This window comes from Montipora capricornis, chromosome 2 (genome assembly GCF_036669925.1).
Source record: "Montipora capricornis isolate CH-2021 chromosome 2, ASM3666992v2, whole genome shotgun sequence".
Taxonomy (NCBI): domain Eukaryota; kingdom Metazoa; phylum Cnidaria; class Anthozoa; order Scleractinia; family Acroporidae; genus Montipora; species Montipora capricornis.
Window position 1 is genome coordinate 58,186,325 of NC_090884.1, and position 20,000 is coordinate 58,206,324.

Consider the following 20,000-nt stretch of genomic DNA (forward strand, 5'->3'; position numbering starts at 1 on the left):
GATTTTTGGCGGCTATTTAAGGTCAGAGTAGGGCAATGAACCAATCACAATTTGAGGCATTTACATGTAGCTTATTCAAAGCGCGGGAAAATTCTCCCGGGCTAATCACGATTTTCATTGGTTGAAAAAGTGGCTCAAGACTTTTGAGCCAATCACTAGAGCCTGATTCACGCGTAAGACGCAAATGCAAACGTAAGGAAATACACGTGTGAACCAACCCAACGCAAATGCAAACCCAAGCGCAAGCACAGACGCAAGAAATGGAACATTTTTCATTTTCTTGCGTTTGAATTTCACACGTGTGAACCGGGGAAACGCAAACGCAAACGGAAGGTAAAAAAAAACACAGGTTCATTCTTCACCATCTTGGAGAGAGGACTTGAACTGCGCCTGCGTGTCTTACTTGCATTTGCGTCGTATGTGTGAACCAAGCGAAGCTATGCAAAACCAAGGAATTCGCATTATCCTTTTCTCAGTCACACAAATACTCCTCCATACAACTACTAGAATCGATTGCAAGGATTTGTAAAAGGTTAGAAGTACTTGGTCCGATAGCAGAAGGTCGTTCCTGGCCCACGAATCTTGAGCCAAATGTATGGGTCGTTCAGTCTTATTACAGAAGGCAAAATCCATTAAACGTTTGAGACGAATCGGAACGATGCATACGAGGACAAGTTGTGCTTAAGGATTGAGCCGATTCTTTCCTGGAAGGTGAAACTGTCTCACATCTCGAAAGATCATAGCTTCAGAAAGTATTTGCAAGTCTTTTCGGTACAATCGTAAAAGAATATTAATTTGATTTTTCAGGCTGGTATCGGCGGATTTTCCTCGCAACCATTTCACGCACATCTTTATCGACGAAGCTGGTCATGCGACCGAGCCGGAATGTATCATCCCTGTTGCGAATCTTCTGAATCCCACAAGTGGACAGCTGGTGCTTGCAGGAGACCCCAAACAACTTGGACCCATTATCAGGTCCCCAATCTCGCAGGAACATGGTCTCGGTACGACACAGTGTTTTTTTAAAGCTGTATAGTGGTAAAATTCATCTCTGGGAGGGAGATAGCTTCAAATTTCCGAAAAAGTAGGTCTCTTTTGGAGCAATAAAACGGAATAAAACGGTTTGTTCCAAGTATTTGGATATCATTTAAATGTGAATGCTACATTATCGTCAGGGGCGTAGCCAGGATTTTTCAAAAGGGAGGGGGGAGGGGGGGTCGCACTATGTCAAATAGAGGGTACTCACCAGATTGTGGCGTTTTCGCCACTTGAATATTCTCGGTTTTCACATGACGTCACGACCGCCATGCTGGTGCCCTAAACAAAGAAAAGGCGGCCATGTTGGTGCCCCGACCAAATCCTCCGGGAATTTAACTCTATTATTATGCAAACGCCTCCTTTTATTTTCGTTGAAAAACATGGCTGTTGATCACGTGAGTGAAAACCAGCAATTGTAGGTTGTTGGTTGTTTACTTAAAGGCTTACAAAGGAAGGGGAGGGGGGGGGGGGGGGGGGGGCACGGGCACCCCAACTGAAGAATTGAAATTGCTTGAAAAGAATGAAAATAGAAACTCGCAATTGTGCAGCTCCCAGATGGCTTGACAGTTCAATGGAAAGCAGTTTGCAGCGCAAATCAGGCATTGAAGAGTTCCATTTGATTCCCTTTCAAACCTACGATAGATTTGTTCAGGTTTCCTACCATTTGCTGAAGTTGTTTTCTTAATTGGAATGACCATTCTCTTGAAATGATTTCTTATCCGTAATTCAAATGTATGATGACAGTCCATATATTGCCTGTCATGATCAAACCTCTTCATGAAAATCATCTAAGCCCATATGGTGAGCGGTCTCTACTTTAAGGAGGATACACTCTCGCTTGGCTGTAAATTGACTTGGTCTAATCTAGAGGTTTCTGCTCGATTAACTCTATCACAATAAAACTTAAATACCTATTTATATATTTTTTCTTCCAGAAACCTCCCTTCTTGAACGGTTGATGACGACATGCAGCAGTTACTCACGTAACTCCGTAGGCGGTTACGATTCTAAACTGCTAACGAAACTCTTGAATAACTACCGGTCACACCAAGCAATCATCGAGATTCCCAAGCAAATGTTTTACGACAACGAGCTGAATGAATGTGCCGGAGATTTCAGGTGAGTTGGTATGCATTGAGACACATCGGTCGAGGAAAAGACTTCCTGAAAGCCGAAAGAGCCAAATTTCACAAGGAATGTTCCCTAAATCTAACATCTTTTGATTTTCTCAAGTCAAAGATGCTAAAATCTCTCATTTCTTTGGAACGAGATGTTAAGAGGCTTGAAAGTTTCAAATTTCTCTATTCCACACAGAAATTTTACTGTCATCTAAACATGAATCATATATGAAAATGAATGTGGGTTTCTTTTTACAGGGCTAGAGAGTGTTCACCCACCTGAGAAATTAAGAGAACTCGCATGAGAGATCTTAAGCAACGAGAACGCGAAACTCGTGATGTTTTCAAAGCCGCCTGTAGGGGCGTCCAGTTTTTGACAACTTCCAAAACATCACTCGTACCTGTTAATTCCGAATTACTGGAGATCGTGCGATTCCCTGTACAAATAGGTGTAGCAGTGCACTGAAATTATGAGTATTTGACGATCTCGTTTACTTAAGGAATGTAATGCTTGATTGGGAAGAGCTGCCAAACAAGACCTTTCCAATCATCTTCCATCCCGTTTACGGCAAAGATGAAAGGGAAGCAAACAGTCCCTCCTTTTTTAACGTGGCGGAAGTCGACACCATTGAACGCTACCTGAAGAAGTTGCTAGATGACAATGTGAGATGTAGAAGATTAAAACACCTGGCACCAGAGATGATTGGGGTGATCTCTCCTTACAAGAGACAAGTAAGCCACAAACTTGTCGGAAGTATCAGCCATCTCCTTACTGCACACCACTTGGGAGTTCCCAACCCGTGAAGGGGGGTGGAGCAAGAAGATGGCTGACACCGTTTTTTCTACCAGACATTCAAATGCGTGTGCCGTAAAAACCCTATTAAACACAATTGTTTATTGAAGCCGTCGTTGTAGAGTCGTAATAGGGAGAGAGTTCTTGCAACAGTGACAGATACGAAAACTCAAAAGGGAACACAAGACAAGAATAGCGTTGGTTGAACGAAAAAATGCAGTTATCGGGCTACACGCGTTTTAATTCATTTCTTTTCCATATCGCTGCCCAAACATCAACGTAAAATGGCCAAATTGATTCAGAACGTCTTGACGCAACGTAAGCATACAGCAGTGAAACGCTCATTCTCTACTTTTACTTGAAATCCGTCCGTTCGTATCGAGTTATGGGATTCTTTGCTGATGTCGACGGCAAAAGCAACGGCGACGCTACCAAAAACTACAACCCTGGTCAAAACTCTTGGGACATTAACGCCACAGCTGGTGAAAATGACGCATTTTCTCTCCCCCCGTCCCCCCCCCCCCCGGTTCAGTGTTGACGTTATGGCTTCAAATCTTTTTCAACACAATCAACATTGCTGACGGGAAGGGGGGACAGCAGAAACAGGCCCTCTCCACAACATTTCTAAGCATTTGTAACGGGTTAAATACACTTTTCATAAGCAAGGTGTGTTTTCGCGCCTCATTTTCGTAAGTGTCCCAAGACGTTTTGACCAGGTTTGTAGCTTTCGTAAATGAAAGCATCGTGCTGCACGTGTGGCGTGCATTTGAATACATTTCCCTTCCGTCCTCGTCAAAATCGCAAGCTCTCCTGCCATTTTCTCTAAAGCCCCGTGGAAACGGACGCAACATTGTTGGTGAACAACTCCCAACACTGTTAGGTGTTACATGTTGCGTCCTTTTGCACACCTTGTTGCACGTTGTTGTACGAAATTTAAAACTTGTCAAACTTTTGAGCCAACAACACCCAATATTCGTTTTGTTCCTTGATCGTCCAAGCGTAGCGCAACAATCTTCCGTTTGCACAGCTCTTCCAACATTGTTGGGGCGGCCCACGCGCAATATAGATGGTCTTCATGGAGACAGCGAGGCATTAACATGTTGAAAACAAGATAAAGCCGAATTTTGTAAGTTAACAAAGTTTTATGGATCGTATCCTTCCTATAATACACTGCACGTCCTTACATTGTTGGACGTTGTTGCGTCCGTTTGCACGTGGCTTAAGGAGGGCAAGGAGACTGATGTAGGCTTTTGAATGAAAAGAGGCGCGGTATAAGCTTTGCAAAGGGCCGGTCTCGAAGGATAGTGTACGATTTGGGTAATTCAGAAAAAACTTAGAGAACGAAAGGCTGACGTTCTACAGAGAACCTTAAATATGGTCGTTTCACATCGTTATTTTGTAGTATGGTCAAGACCTTAACTAAAACATAAAGCGCACTGCATTTGTGTAACCATTTTCCCATTGAAAATCCGGCATTGAAAATCGGAGGTGGTCCCGTTTAATTATGTTAGAGGCTAGTATGCATGGTACTATCAAAATAGATCTAGTCTCGGGGAAAGAGATTGTTAATTGGCACATATGATTTTCCGACAAAGCGCCAGTGCAATTTGGGTTTCAGGACAAACTTACAGCACCATTGACGCATTAATCCCCTTCTTGGTCAGGTTCAAAAGATCCAAAAGATGATTGAGAAAAGGCGGTTTTTAAAAGGCATCAAAGTTGGAAGCGTGGAAGAGTTTCAAGGGCAAGAAAGGCGAATTATCATTTTGTCAACTGTTCGAAGTACCAAGAAAGAGTTTCTGGAGATGGACAAAGATTTCCATCTTGGATTCTTGCATAATCCCAAGGTAAACGTATCGCAAAAAGAAACCACTTACTGAAAATCCGATTTATCATAGTGGGATGTACATGTATATTTTTATCACTTGGCCGACACTAGTCTTACTATAACAGTCATGATTTTGCATTCGCAGATACGTCAGACACCCTAAAAACGCTCAATCGGACTGAAGACAGTGCTTGGATCTCCTAGGCTCTGAAATGACATTTCTACATACTTGTTAATGAATATTTAGGAGGCGTGTTGTTCATTTCTTTGCTTTTTCTCCGATCCGGTGGACCAGAGAATCTTTGCCCACCCGGTGTTATGCTTAAACTGGCCACGAAAGTAACTGGCTGTATACTGATCAAGTGACTTCTTAGGTTCTGGCTGTTTGATTTACTCCATACTTCTCGCGCTGGAAACACCCTGTAGAAATGTTGAGAATTACTCCGGCACAAGCCTCATGACCTACTTTTCTTTTTTTTTTTTTTTTTTGGTGTTTGTTTACATCAGAGTTAAAAGTTCTTCCATACCTTGATCCTGCATTTGAGACCTGCACTTTAACCGTGCTTTGTCATTTTAACTCATTTTAGAGATTCAATGTCGCTATCACTCGAGCCCAGGCGCTATTGATTTTGATAGGGAATCCAGACATGCTTCGCCTGGACGAAAACTGGATGAGGTTGGTAGACAAGTCTTATATTTAACTAATAATTAACAACTATTCACCAAAAGTGAGGGAATAACTGTTTTAGTATATACTAAAACAGCTAGTGGGATAATTTAGCGCAAAAAGATGATTTTAATTCATTTATTCGTGCAACGATTACACTATTCTCGGGTGCAAGTCCCGCTCGAGATGCTCGGAGGTGAATAGCAAAGGATATTCGGAGGTTGAGTAGCTAATAAGAATGCGCCTTCAGCGCTGTCCACCGTTTTAGTTTATACTAATTAACAATTAGACCCGTAGCCCGTAAGGGATACGGGTCAATATAGCTCATGAGGCGAAGCCGAGTGGACTATTGACCCGTGGCCCTTGAAAGCGAAGGGTCTAATTGTTTTAGTATGACCAAACTAGTTGGACAGAAAAGGCAATAATAGAGTTAGCAAATGCAAGTTGAAGAAATATTTATTTGGGAATAAAACGAAAGAAAGCGTCACGCTTTTCGCTACTGGACGATTATTACTAATTTTCCTCTAGTAGCGTAGCCAATCAAAATGCAGCATTTGCATTAGTCCACTAGTTGGGTGATACTAATTGGCGATGCTTCAACGCCACCAAACATGAACGGTTAAGCCTGGTTTTCGCTAGACGCAAGCACAAGAGATTCGCGTCTATGCTTGCGCTTGTGCTTGCGTCGCAGGCTTTGCGGAACTGGCCAAAATAACGGGTATATAAACAATGTAATTCCTCAACTTCTCCACTGACATAAATGGAAACGTCTATGCTTAGCTGATAAGTGTCTTTGTTTTACTTTATGCAGTCTCTGATCATACATCTTTATTGCTTTTAACTCTTGGCTTGCACTCACGTGATTAGACGTCCATGTTGCGTTTCGCATAACAAAAAGTGACGTTCAAATCTCGTGTAAACTTTCAAATACCGGACCAAAATGGCGGAAGACAAAAGAACCGTTGTTATTCTGATGAGGCTTTGTTGATTAGGCATTGTTATGTTCGCTTTGTTCTTCTGTTTTATGGACGTTAATTACTCCGGATCTGGCCCCAGTTGTTCAAACGGTGGATAGCGCCATCCACCGGATAAATCACTATCCACTGGATAATTCAATTGGTTTTGCTATTGTTTTTCCGCTGGATAGTGATTTATCCAGTGGATAGCGCTATACAACGTTTGAATAACTGGGGCCTGGTATATTAGCGACAAGCCCAAATCTCTGAACTATGACTCGAGCGCACCTTAGTAATACTAATCTCTGATTATAACATGTAAGCCGTTGGTTTTAATCCGAGCAGGGCGTCTTTCCTTTTCAGCCATTGCTAGTTTTTCTATAAGTCCATTTGTCGTTCTTTGTCATGATTTGTCATGTTCTCTTAGCCTGATTTCGGGGAATCTATTTTCGGTTAACCTAAGCAACCGCAAGGGAAATGTTTTGTTTGCATAACAACTCTTAATCTACGATTTAGGTTTCTGGAGTACTGCCATAAAAATCGCGCCTGTGTTGACGTCGAAAGAAAAGGCACGGTAGAGGACATTGCAGAAACTCTAAGAAGACTTAACCTCATGTCTGCGGAATCATCAGGTATTGAAAATAATTTTATCATATTATAGCCGTTATGTAACTTCACGATCGATTTGGTCTTGCAATACTGCACTTTGTGATCTACTTAAAACTCTTGCGTCACATTCTCAGCTATTAAACCAGTTAAGACAAGACATTTTGACTTGCTTGTGTGCACGCGCTTCCCTCTGAGAGGCGGCCGCATGTGTATGCCTGCGTCATTGATTGGTTTCATTAAGGCTGGCTCACGCAGGCGACGCAAATGCAAACTCAAATCACTAGATGTAAGCGACTTTCAGACTTCCACCATTAACACAAAGAAAGTAAGGGTACGTAGGCACAGTCGAAGTATTTTCCGAGATGGTCGACGAGAGTGAAGTTTTTGTATACAAGGTGCTTAATTTTAAGAGACGTACGAAAAAGATGTCTCCAGGAGTCGAAAAGCAGAGTTTGGAATGTATAGGTTGGACCAATATTTCGACAAAGGAAACGTCAAGGAGATTTTCACAACTTGGTTCGCGAGTTTTTTTTCCAGGCGAGAGTTATTTTCCCTTCATTTTCATATTTGAATTCTGCACATTTGTTATCATAACAAAGCAGGAGAGCAAGGGTGGCGCTTTCCACCAATGTGGCCCGGGTTCGATTTGCGTTCCCGGCGTCGTATGTGGGTTGAGTTTGTTGTTGGTTCTCTCCTTGCTCCGAGAGGTTTTTCTCCGGGTACTTAGGTTTTCCCCTCTCCAGAAAAACCAACACTGCCAAATTCCAATTCGATCCGAAATGCACGGGCACATGCTGAACGGGCTACTGAACGCTCTGGGTAAACAAGTTACATTTACTTTTTTTTTAACGTAAACAACAAAAGCACTCACAACAGGTGTCTGAGTCGTGGTTGGTGTGAGAACATTCTCAACCATCATCGCCTGTTTTCACGATATCACGAAATCAAGTTGCGCAAAGCAATCACGCATATGGAAAACAGAACGCAAACACAATCGAAAGTGACAGTGTTTGCGACTGTTAATGTTTGTGACGTTGTTACGTGTACATGGACAACAGGCTAAATTTACATTTGCGCTGATTGTCTGCGTTTGTGGCAGTTTGCCAAAGTAATCACTCTATTTTATCGATTTTAGCTGTACCTTCTAGAGCGCTTTAAGAACGTTCTACAACAGAACAGAATAAAATATTCTAAACTTCTGTCCATTTGATATAACTTCGTCCGTTGCTGGGCCAGGGTTTAAAGCAACATCACCGTGTAAGATAATAAGCTACTGGGTGATTACTCTAATAGGCAGTGAATTAGCGACTCTATGAGGTCCCTTTGATTCCATAAAAATGGCGACTGGCTCGCATAAGGTCCGGCTTTTGACCACCAAGTTGTGCCAAAGTGTGGGATGTGTAAAGTCCTTGAAAAGTCCTGGAATCTAATGTTGGACTTCAAGGGCGCTTGAAAAGCCCTTGAAAAAAAGGATTTGGTGGGAAACTGCTTGAAAACTCCTTGCATTTTTGCTTGGTTGAAAATTGTTGAGATTGCACCATGCTAAGTAATAGTTAAAGAAACATTTCAAAAATTTAGCCCAAATTTGACTATTGGGGAAATATTAAATACAAAAATTAAAATGTCCGTTCGTGCACTTAACTCGCAGGACGTGGGAAAGAATATCAAGGTAGGCTTTTTCAGCAAAGAAAACACTGCATCACGATGTATGGCGTAAAAATCTTCTTACAAAGATTCCTTGAAAACTCAATTTCTTGTTCTCACTCTGTGTTATGGTAACCTATTACTTAGCTCTTATTACCCCGGCAGGAGGTCTGTATGGGAGAATCTTGACCGAGGTTGTGAGTACAGACCAAACGCAGTGAGGTCTGTACACACGACCGAGGTCAAGGTTCTCCCATACAGATGTGACAAGGCTCGGTTAATAAGATGTTTATTATATGGCAAACAAGAACAATTTAATTCGTTTAATGTAACTGGTTTGTACTAACTGACATTTTGCGTGCGAACGGCGATGAGTGGCGATGAGCTGAACTTAATTCTGTCAAAGTTTGCTCGTCATCCTCTCTTTTGTCATCATGCTGTTTGGCACTTCCATAAATAAATATTGGTAGAAGAAAATACTCAATATTTTTGCATTTTAGTTTGCATCTTTTCACCGGAAAACATTACCGGTCTAGATGCCGGTCTAGATGGGAAAATCTAGACCGCGGTCAATATCGATTTTAGCCAATCACATTCGTAAATTTTGTAGTTCCCAGTCCTCGTGAGACAGAGCCATATAATAAATCGCAATATTGAGGGCATTTTTTTTAGTTTTGAGCTTTTTGTTTCTTTACATAGTACCATAACATAGATGTTTGGTTATACAGAGTTGTGGGGTCAATCCTCCTAAATAGCACTGTTTCTCGAAAGTCTTGTAACTAGTTTAAGCCACCTTAATACAAGTCTTGTCAATCACAAAGTACCTGTCAAATAAGAATACATGTATATCGCGTGAATCAGGCTTAAAGGAGTTTGAGGGAGCTACTGCTCTGTCAAGCGTAATTATGTTGGTTCCTTTTTTTCTTTCAGAATCCTGCGATGATTCCGAAATCAGCCTGAGACAGCACGTAGAGCACCCAGAGTGGAAGAGGCGTGAATAGGTGAACTTGCGTCCATCCGTCCACAGCTACCACAACATAGAACTTATCACGCAGTCGTTTTCAGGGGTGTCGTATTTCACCTCCTCCCACCGTTGGAAGGAGATGAAATACCGCATTTTGCAGTAGGGCCCGCGGAATTTGAAAAATTTCAAGCAACGTTTTCATATTAGGAACATTTAGCATTGCGTTTTCAAGGTCTACCGCAAACTTCAAACTGCTGTTAGCCGTTGGCGGTTTGCTGTTTGCCGTAGGGACAAAAATAGACTTCAGCATAACGTTCAGCATATGGCAGGAAAAAACGCGCCATGTATTAAAATGTTTTAATTTAACCGAGCCAGTGTCCTCAAGAGTTAAAGAGTTAAAAAAACATAACATTGCTTGAAACGTGACTTCCTACAGAATTTTAAGGTGAAAAACGCTGCGGTAAATCACTCACCGCAAGAAGGGTATCTAGCCGTTAGAACCTTAACTCGACCGCAAGGCCATGTCACGTGACACTCAGAGGTTTGCCGTTTTCCGAAAAATACGCGATGCTAAATTTTAAATAAACTTGTAAAAGAAATAACCAACCTGGGTTTCAAGTTCGATGAATATTTGTGCTGTCATGATCAAGTGAAGCTGCTCTGCGAATCGTCATTCTTCTACATAAGGAACATTGGCACAATCAGAAAGTTCCTTACTGATTCGGCAGCGGAAATTGTCGTACGTGCACTGATAACTTCGAAGTTCTCTTCATTTTGGTTAACCAAATTACCTGCTAAGGAAACTGCAATCAACACAGAATGCTGCAAATATTGATTATCTGAATGCAAGTTCGACCACATCACTCCAATTCTCATTAAAGACATTAAACTACACTGGCTTGCAGTTCGCTTCAGAATAATTGTTTAAGATATTTCTCCATGCATAGAAATGTCTCCATGGCATAGCTCCAGTCCAGACTATCTAACAGATGCCATCGAGGTTAGAAAATCGTCTAGTTCCCTAAGATCGATCGATGGAGTACTTGTTTGATCTTGGTTGATAGAAGATTGCGCATGGTTGACTACGGAGACAGGGCTTTTCATATAGTAACCCCACGAATTGTTTTGCCCATAGAGTAAAGAAAATCGTCCTCAATTGACATTTTCATTGAAGACTCATTTATATAAACAATTTATTTTGAATGGTTTAAGAATTATAACTGAAATAGGGCATTCTTACTATTTATTAATTAACATTAGAATTGATAGATGTCTATTACTAATCATGAACGTATGCTAGATTAAACGCATTTTTTAATTGTAAATTAATTCTTGTAAGCATACGTAGTTTTTATGTTTTAACTTTGCAAAGCGCCTTGAAGTTATAATATGAGTTCAATTATTATAATCATTAAAATTATTTGAAAAAGTTAAAAAGATTTGTTTTTCGGGTTTTGACGCATGCCAATCATTTGTGGCAGTTGAGCCTTCAGCTTGCGGACTTCAATTAGTTTTCTTTCCCACACGCCTGATTACCTCGGTCCGTACATACATCTTATTCGATGGTTTAACATATTATGTAGATTTAGCCAAGCCTAAAAGCGGAGCTCCCGTTTCTAGCCCCAGAAAGCAATATAGTGTATATGGAAATACTTATCCCTCTCCATAAAGTACAATGTTAATTGTCGTTAGTGTATACAGTGTACAGTGATTAAACATCTCTAAGCTAACAGCAGTAAACAAACAAGCCTTGCAAACAATAACCAACAATTTTAATCAACAATTAAAACTGAAATCACATGCACAGTAAGACTTAATCTCCTTCCCAACATTTTCCGTTAGGTTGTTACACCCTCTCTGTTCAGTTTAGAACAAATCGCAGGTTCGTGCCTATCAAACTGCGTTTCATAGTCTTATCTGGCCCAAAAGAACCTAAACTGTCCCAAACATTGCTTACAAGTGCATTCGTTGCAGATAAATGTACTGCAATCCAATATAAATTTATACGGCGTCGAGCGTTTGGTTGTATTTTCCATAAGTCTGACGAATGATGAGAAGAAAACCCGCCATGTCTGCTGTAAGATTGAATGGCGACGTGGTGTGTGATTGTTGAAATAAGCGAGAATCTCTGTCAACACGGAGTTGCAAACGTTTTCAGGCCTTCGTTTTTCTTTAGCGGCTTTCTGCAAAATATTTATCAAATCGAAAGTGATTCAGCGTTGTCTGTACTCTTTTATAAAATAATTAGGATTCTACGCGCACTCTCATTGGTCAATAGCTGTGTTTAGATGAGAGTATGGAAACATGACTGTGACATCACACAAGTTTTGATTGGTTAAGTATTGTCAGACGTGCGTTCCATTGGTTGGTAGGAAATATTAGCGTGTGTCAAGAAAATCTTTTTAAATCAAGAATTTTTCTTCATTTGTCGAATTATCTTTGAGAAATATTTTCTAAAAGCAATAGAGGACTTTTTCCCGTGTTTCCATAGCCTCATCTGAACACTCGGGGGAGTTGGGAGAATTCTCGATAGTCATGCAAACCCTCGACAGCATCTCGGGTTTGCGTAACTGTCTTGAATTCTCCCAACTCCCCCTCGTGTTTAAATGAGACTATGGGCACTTAAGGCGCGTTTACACGACAGAGGAAAAATGGCACGGGTCCGATAAAAAGTGGAACGGTTCCAATCATTTATCCGTTCCGCTACGGGACCATAGGCGCCTATGGTCCCGTAGCGGAACGGATGAAAGTTCACTGTTTCTTTACAAAAATGACTGGAACTGTGCCACTTTTTATCGGACCCGTGCCATTTTTCCTCTCTCATGTAAACGCGCCTTTATGGTCCCGTAGCAGAACGGATAAAAGTTCACTGTTTCTTTATAAAAATGATTGGAACCGTTCCACTTGTTATCGGACCCGTGCCTTTTTTCCTCTGTCGTGTAAAAGCGCCTTACAGTACAGTGCAGACGTCAAAGTCGATCCCTAAGAGGTATGGAAGAAAAATTAAGACTAACAGAAAATTCGAGTTATGCAATTGATAATGATATTGTCAATAGATGGTCCCTAATATTGCCGCCTGGAAAACCATGCGTATCATAAGATTTGTGATGAATGCTTCACAAGCGAGGAGAATGAACCTTCGACCGATCAACACGCTCTCCCAGTAAAGTGTGCCGTTGTCATTATCATTTGGTGGACGAAAAGGACCATGGAGTATGTCCAAGAGTTCTTTGTTGACTACATGCTGCTCAGCATAACCCTGGCGTCTCCTATGCAGTATTTCTTTGACCAGCCAATACATAAGAAATGGCAGTGGAATTATACAAGCAGCGAGGAACTCACCTGCTGTAATAGAAGATCTGTATAGCTTGGAAGATCCACAGTAGAGGACGACGATTAAAGGAACCAGGAAAAATGCAATGTAAGCAAGGAGAAGATACTGCCACCATTGCATGCATGGGATATTTGCATCGATAAAAAGCCTTCTTCCAGATCCGATAGAGACACAGTGCACTAGCCTAAAAGACGTCTCTGCAAGCCTCTCGTATCCAAGTAACAGCACTTCCATGACAACGGCCATATAACAGATGAGGGATGGCTTTCCCTTGCCCATTAATACGTTGAAAACAGAATGCACAATATAAATGACCAAAACGTCAGTCATAGTGAAAAATACTGTAGACGAAAGGAGAGACTGTTTTGTTGTTGCGGTGAATCCTGCAAATGGACAGCCAAGGTCTTGATTGATCGATTGGACATGAAAATTATTAAGCAGAAATTACAAAGTGGAAGAAAGGAATCTCTCCAGTAAGTTCTTCTATAGGGACCACCATCACAGTCTCGGCTGCTTGATAAAAATAAAACGTTATTTTTAAATAGCCAGTATCGGAATGTTAAGCATCAACAATGCCGTCTACTTCTTCTCCCGAGGGACTTTCTCCTCTTTTCTTAAACCACAACATTTGGTTTGTCAGGTTGTGCAGTATCGGAGGCTTTTGCAAAAGATAAAGAGCAAATATTATCGTCAAAAAGATGGTCACAACCCACACAGAATAGTCGTTGCATTTTGTCAACTTGCGACAGTTACTTGAGAAAAGAGTCTCAGTAAACCCCTTTGCACATTGTCCACAGAGAGTACCGTTCCTGTTTCCTTGGCAACTGTTATAACCTGTTGAAACAGTTGAAGGACAGTAATGTTCAGGACAGGCGATAAATTGTAGCTCCTGGGGACGGCTAGATGTTGAATAACCCCAGAAATTTGGTTTCGCAGCAATATTACTTTCAATGCAGGTGGCTCCGAAGGGACATGTATGGCACTCAGGAGTGGAGGTCACGGCTAAGCCTTCCGAAACCCCTGTTTGAAGGCTGTAATAACCAGGAGAGCAGGGTTTACAAGAATACTTCAAAACTGTAGTGTTCAATATGCAAATGCTCTTGTTTTGCTCTGTGTATACAAAGTGCGTGCTATTTTCTAATAAAAGCCTCTGTCCTTCGCTACACTGTATCTTCGATCTTTCATCCATATCAAATAATCCCCCATTAGAGATATCAACAACTGGAACAGTGCTCCTGCTAAATTTCAGTGATATCATTGATGTGTTTTCAAATCTTAAAGGACCTCCGCTTCCAGAATACAGAAAGCTACCTGCATTATACAAGGGGCCGGTTGAAACTGTCATATTTTCCTTTGTCCTCAAAAACGAGCAGTCTACGAAATCTACGCGGCCTGTTCCAAATGCAGAATAGACGTGTCCAGTACGATGAATGCCAAAGTTGTCGCGAAAACTACATCGCCTAAACGTGGTGTTACCATTGCTGATATAGACAGCTCCAACTTGAATTCCTAAGTTTTCCACAAAAGTCGTATCCTCAAACAGTATATGACTGTTGTAATGCCATGAGGGGTGTGTACCTCGAGTGTTCACACACCCAAAATTACGCGCTTTGTCTGGATTTAATAAAACAGAGATGGCGCCAGCTGCTGTCTCGTAGAAGTAACCAGTTTTGTTATTTCTCCATGTTCGTCGGTAAGCGACAACACAATTACGAAAGAGCGAGCGTCTTATTATCACATGTTTCAGCCCTTCAAATAAAAGAGCAAAGTAGCTGGGTGGTCTGTGGTGGAATTCATTATTGTCAATTTCGATGACCGCCTTTGAGAAATTGACATGTTTGAGTTGTGGGATCATTAAGCGAATAGCATAACTATTGCTAACTTCGTCCCAAGTCACTGTTTCGTTGCTCGTGGTAAACCGGGTGTTTCTGATACCTACATGGACTGATGTTGGATCTAATAAAGTTAGCATCGTGTCATAGATATTATTAACAAAAGAACAATTATCAATGTAAATATTAATTGGAAAAGAGTCGTTTTTCGGAGGTGATGACACTATTTGCAATCCATATCTAAAAGAGATGAATGTAACGTTGAAAAGATTAATGCGATATTTGGGACTTATGAACAGACCTGCCCTTTTATTTACTTTACTCTCCAGGAAACTGTCCGAAACTGTTACCATTCCTGCGTTTCCATTTCCGGCCATTATTTGGACAATCCTCCCTTTCGTCGGGTTCAACGCATCTTCCTTGAAAATACATTTTGAAATTGTTACATTACTTTGGCCTCCGGTAGTAACTACCCGAAAAGCTCCGGCGCTTCTTCTTCGAATTTTCTTCGTAAACCTGGACTCCTCTAGTGTCACAATTCCACCATCTAGCAAAACGTCTACATCTATGCATTTTTTTTTGTATCGATATCCTCTCCACTGTTTAATAGTTACATTCCTGACGCCAAAATATAACCTGTGGGCAGGAGATGCAGTGCTGGTGAAAGGACTAGGCCTTCTTCCAATTGATATTGCGCATCCAGTCCGGGCTGTACATTTGCTGAATGTAACATTGGCGAGGTCGATTGTTAGAAATCCATGTTTGCTATTGGCATAAAGCGATCCGCCGGCGCCAGCTTTATTGTTATGGAAATAAGAGTTTACAATCCTCAAAGATCCATTAATTTTTGCAGTGATAGACAAGCAAGAGCCGGAATTGTTTTTCGAAACAGATTGGTTGTAAAACAACGAACCTTTAATGATTATAGCTGCCCTGTCGGACTGAACCACAATGCACTGCACGTCTGGGTTGTCATGGCAAGTGATGGAGATGAACTTCGCTTTTGTTTCTCTAGAACGTGAGAAATATAAGCTTTGCAAACTTTGTTTTGATTTCCCATGGAATTTTCCATTGTGATATAACCTGACATCTTTGTATGTTTCCTCTGTAACCGCCGTCGAAACGTTAACACTTATGAAGGGACCTTTACTGCCAGAACTGATAACCTTAGTGCAAGAAATGTACAAGTATATTGGACACAATTCATCATCTTGAACCGATGTGATCTTCATGATTCCTGCTTCAGAACGGCGTTGGCCGTATAGGCCATTGTTTTCAAGCATAGCATTTTTGATGTTAAGACTAACAGAAACACTTTTCCTTTCAGTTTTATTGAGTAGGAGAACGTTGATGCATTGAAAATTGAATTGCTCTGAATATCAAGCTGGAAAGATGTAATGTTCTGTATTGCAATAGCCAAGGCACTTAAAGCATCATGGAAAGAACAGTTGTAGATTAGGACGTGTTGACAGTCGTCACAACTAATTGGCGTTTGTTGAAAATCGATTCCTGACAGCTCTAACCTGAATGTCTTCTGCTCATCATTTATCTTTTGAAAATGAAATCCTTGAGTACATAAAACTTGTGGAGTGGAGTATAAACCCTCAATAGTCAAACTTTTGTTGATATAAATACCTCGATGATCAATGGGAATATTGCGATCGGCTTTACAGCCATATGGGCATTCCTTGGTCCCACGTCCATCCAGATAAATGTACCCAGCATAGTCCACGTGATGAACGGCAAGGGCAATGGACTTACAGGGGAGACTTTGATTGCCACAAGTTTTACAGTCATTTCCATGAAGAGACACAAATACTTTCGCGAGTTTGGAACCTGAAATTGTCAATGAGAGCAAAAATGTGTATTGCTATGCGAAGAGGAAGGACCATTGTATAAACGGTCCGCTCAACGATCAAAAACAAATTAACGACCAAATGACCTAGCAACAACGTCACCAATGAGGATTTTTGACGTCTTGTAAGATCTTCCTCGGGAAAATTGCTAAATTCATAGTTCTTTTACTAGTTTTTTTTTTTTTTTTGCAATTTTTTGACGAATTTTGCGATTTACGCTCGGATGCGTTTTGAGGCCTATTGTGTAAAACTACGGCTTCAAATAATATCCAGTTAAAGTCCTGTATTTCATAACACTTGATAAAAGGGGGAAAAAGAGAAGTGAAAAAAAGATTAAAGTATCATTGCATTCCACCCCAAGGTAAAGAAACCGCGACCCTTAGGTATCGAACCGACTCTAGCAAGCTAGTGCACTTTACACTGAAGCATACGGCATAGCGATCGTCACAATGCCCGTCTCTACGCTACGCTAATCAAGCAAATGAAAACGTTGCTAACCAAATTCCTTAAAAGTTAAAGGAACATAAAACCAATAAGACACCGTGGTGTTGCTATGGTAACTTCCTACGTATATAACTTGTCGAGTGAATGATCTTGCCATTTTGGACACTAAACAGGTAATACATGTACATGCCTTCACTCATCTATCAAACAACAGGTTCCTTAAAATATGGGAATGGTTTTGAAACTGTTCGATGCTCCGCTTGCGCGCCTACGCGAAGAGCCAGGCTAGAACCAAAGGAATCTCTCAGTTCGTCCTCCCGGAAATCAACAGTGCTTATCTTTAATCAGTGCGTTTCTAATCACTAGCATGGCCACTTGTCGAGAGTCAAGTTCGACCTCAAAATTTTATTTCTCACTGGGACCCTTAGACCGGCAAGGAATGCAAAACTATTTTAAATATGGTTTATCTTGAATCATCTTTGCGTATTCATAACCGAGCGGTCATCGAACGACTTGGCAATAACACTGATGTATTATTTAAGTTTTACCTCCGTGTACAGTTTTTCATTACCACGAAAACCCTGATTTCAATATTCAGAGTTTGACTTCGAGCGTGCTGCAAAAGAGAAGGAAATTGAAAGACTACATATTTCCCATAAACCATTCCCAAACAAGCAGAAATTCAACTTCTCCTTGCGAAAACTAAGTGGCAAAAATCCTTTCATTTGATAATAACTTTGGAAAAGTCATTTGCAACGTTACAGAACGCACACTGAAGATGACAACATGTTTTAACACAACTTTTAATAAAAATGATTTCGAATTAATAACGATGCTATTGAAAAAATGTTTAAATTGTCCTCAATTTTAATTTTGTCACAACGTTCTGCCGGTACATTTAGCACTACTGAGAAATTGCTCAAGGAATCAAATAAGGAACTCGATCATTAACTTAAAGGAATTATCGTATGACGTGTAAAAAATAGCTTAGCATTTGCTTAGTCTCTTCGATCTCGATACTTGACATCCGTCGTCAGTGGTAAGTTATACAGTTTCCACAACTCGAAATTAAGTAAACAGTTTTTTTTCCTAATTTATCATTAGCTGATACTTCCACACTGAGCTGGTGCCGTCTATTTCGTTAAAATTATTGTATTTATATGCATATCACTTCGGCGGTCAAGTAGCTGGAATATTTGTCCAAGACTCACACTGTAGAAAGAATATTTACCAAAGTGTGAGACAGACTATTTTCCGAGTTAGGATTTCGAGTTGGATTTCGAATTGAATTTTCCAGTTGGACTTCGAGTTGGGTTTTCCAGTTGGATTTCGAATTGGAAGGTGAAGGGTTTTGACAGGCCTACGCGACTCCTACGTTCGCGACGGTATGTAGACAAAACAGGCACCCCAGGGCCATGGACCACCCCTGTGGACTCGGTCCATGGACCCCTTCATGGACCTGGTACATGGACCACCCCTGTGGACCACCCCATATTTTCTGGTTACAGGCAAAAATTCTTCAAATGAAAGAGAGAAGCGATTCATGGACAAATTAAACAGGAGCCCATGATTAGGAGCGAACAACAAGTTAGTTTCTTGTGATTGGTCATCGAGCTCCTGTTGGAATTTCATTCGCGGGTAATTCAATCCAAAAGTAAATCGCGGCCTGTAAAAACGCCGTGACAGGAATATAGAGCTGTTGTTCGTTATGGGCTACTGATTTAATCAACTGTCTCTTATAGACACTTGCACCACCTATTTGATAGCTCCAAAGGGATTTGTCTATAACCTGCACTTCAAATAACACATTTATTCCATTGATCGAGTCCTTCACCGGAACAAATGAGCCCAACGAATTGACCTGCCCCAAACTGAGTGGCTCCATAGCTCAGTTGGTAGAGCGGATTGCACCAGCATCGCAGTGGTCATAGGTTTGAATTCAGTAGGAGCAGGAGCCCAATTTTACCTGCGGTAAAGCCAACTGAATTTTTCTGGGCTGTATAATTAACAATTATTCCATGAGCGCACGTTGGATATGAGATGGTAAATAGCCAACGAGGCGCGTAGCGCCGAGTTGGCTATAACCAGTCTCATATCCAACAAGGGCGAACGGAATAATTGTTTTATTAAATTCCTTTAAACTCCAAAAGTTTAGAAAGTACGAAATGCGGGCGAAAAAAGCGGGCAAATCCGAGCGAAATCAACTAAAACTTGATGAGAAACGATGCGATGTCGTGTAACACCTTGTGGTCAGACAGACGCAGGCTCGTCACAAAAACATTTCTGACCTTTTCGCGTACTTGTAAACGTCGGAATTTAACCCGGCTGTCCAGAAAAACTTCATTTTTTCTTTCTTCAGAGAGAAATTTCGCTTTCCGTCGAAAAAACTTTTAGCTTGGCAACACTTAGATCAATCATTTACCATATAAGGTCAAACCAAGGTATATGAGCTGATAACCGAGATTGAGTGAGCCAATTAGAGCACGAGAATTGCATTATCCGATGTTGAGAATTTAATAAGAGACATTATTCCTTAAATTGTCCAGACGGGTGCCAGGATCACTTCCCTCTTTCGTCTTAAGATTTTTCTGCATGTAACTTTACAAAATTAGGAGGGGGCCACAGGGGTAGTCCATGCGCCGGGTCCTTGAAGGGGTCCATGGACTGGGTCCAGAGGGGTGGTCCATGGACCTGGGGTCCATGCTTTGTATACGTCCTTCCTGACGTTGTTCATTTGCCTTTGCCTGTTCAATCCTCTAAACTATTTTGCTTCTTATAAGTTTCTGACAGGCACAATATACTGTTACATTTAGAGGCTTTTTTTTCTTAAAAAGAGCCATAGCATTGTAGCCGCCTGCAATTGTATAGATGTCTTGGGTCTGCGTGAACCTGCGCGCGTTTCCCGTTGAGTTTAATA

General features: G+C 41.1%; 3 protein-coding genes and 1 pseudogene across 4 annotated transcripts in view; 3 read left to right on the forward strand and 1 right to left on the reverse strand.

The window, feature by feature from the left end:
• The window catches only part of LOC138028047 (putative helicase mov-10-B.1), a 13,969-nt gene extending 11,808 nt beyond the window's left edge, over positions 1 to 2,161 (forward strand). The window contains exons 7-8 of the mRNA XM_068875631.1: positions 808 to 1,004; positions 1,974 to 2,161. Of these exons, the coding sequence (XP_068731732.1) occupies positions 808 to 1,004; positions 1,974 to 2,161 (385 nt within the window). The remainder of the gene's footprint in view (positions 1 to 807; positions 1,005 to 1,973) is intronic.
• The window catches only part of LOC138029058 (putative helicase mov-10-B.1), a 222,651-nt gene that overhangs the window by 100,769 nt on the left and 101,882 nt on the right, over positions 1 to 20,000 (forward strand). The window lies entirely within an intron of this gene.
• On the forward strand, positions 2,664 to 11,054 carry LOC138029090 (putative helicase mov-10-B.1). Its single transcript, XM_068876774.1, has 5 exons — positions 2,664 to 2,888; positions 4,614 to 4,796; positions 5,365 to 5,453; positions 6,917 to 7,032; positions 9,584 to 11,054. Exons 1-5 carry the CDS (start codon positions 2,664 to 2,666, stop codon positions 9,652 to 9,654), a joined length of 684 nt encoding a protein of 227 aa, XP_068732875.1. The 3' UTR covers positions 9,655 to 11,054.
• LOC138028261 (uncharacterized) overlaps positions 12,667 to 20,000 on the reverse strand; it is a 9,905-nt pseudogene continuing 2,571 nt past the window's right edge.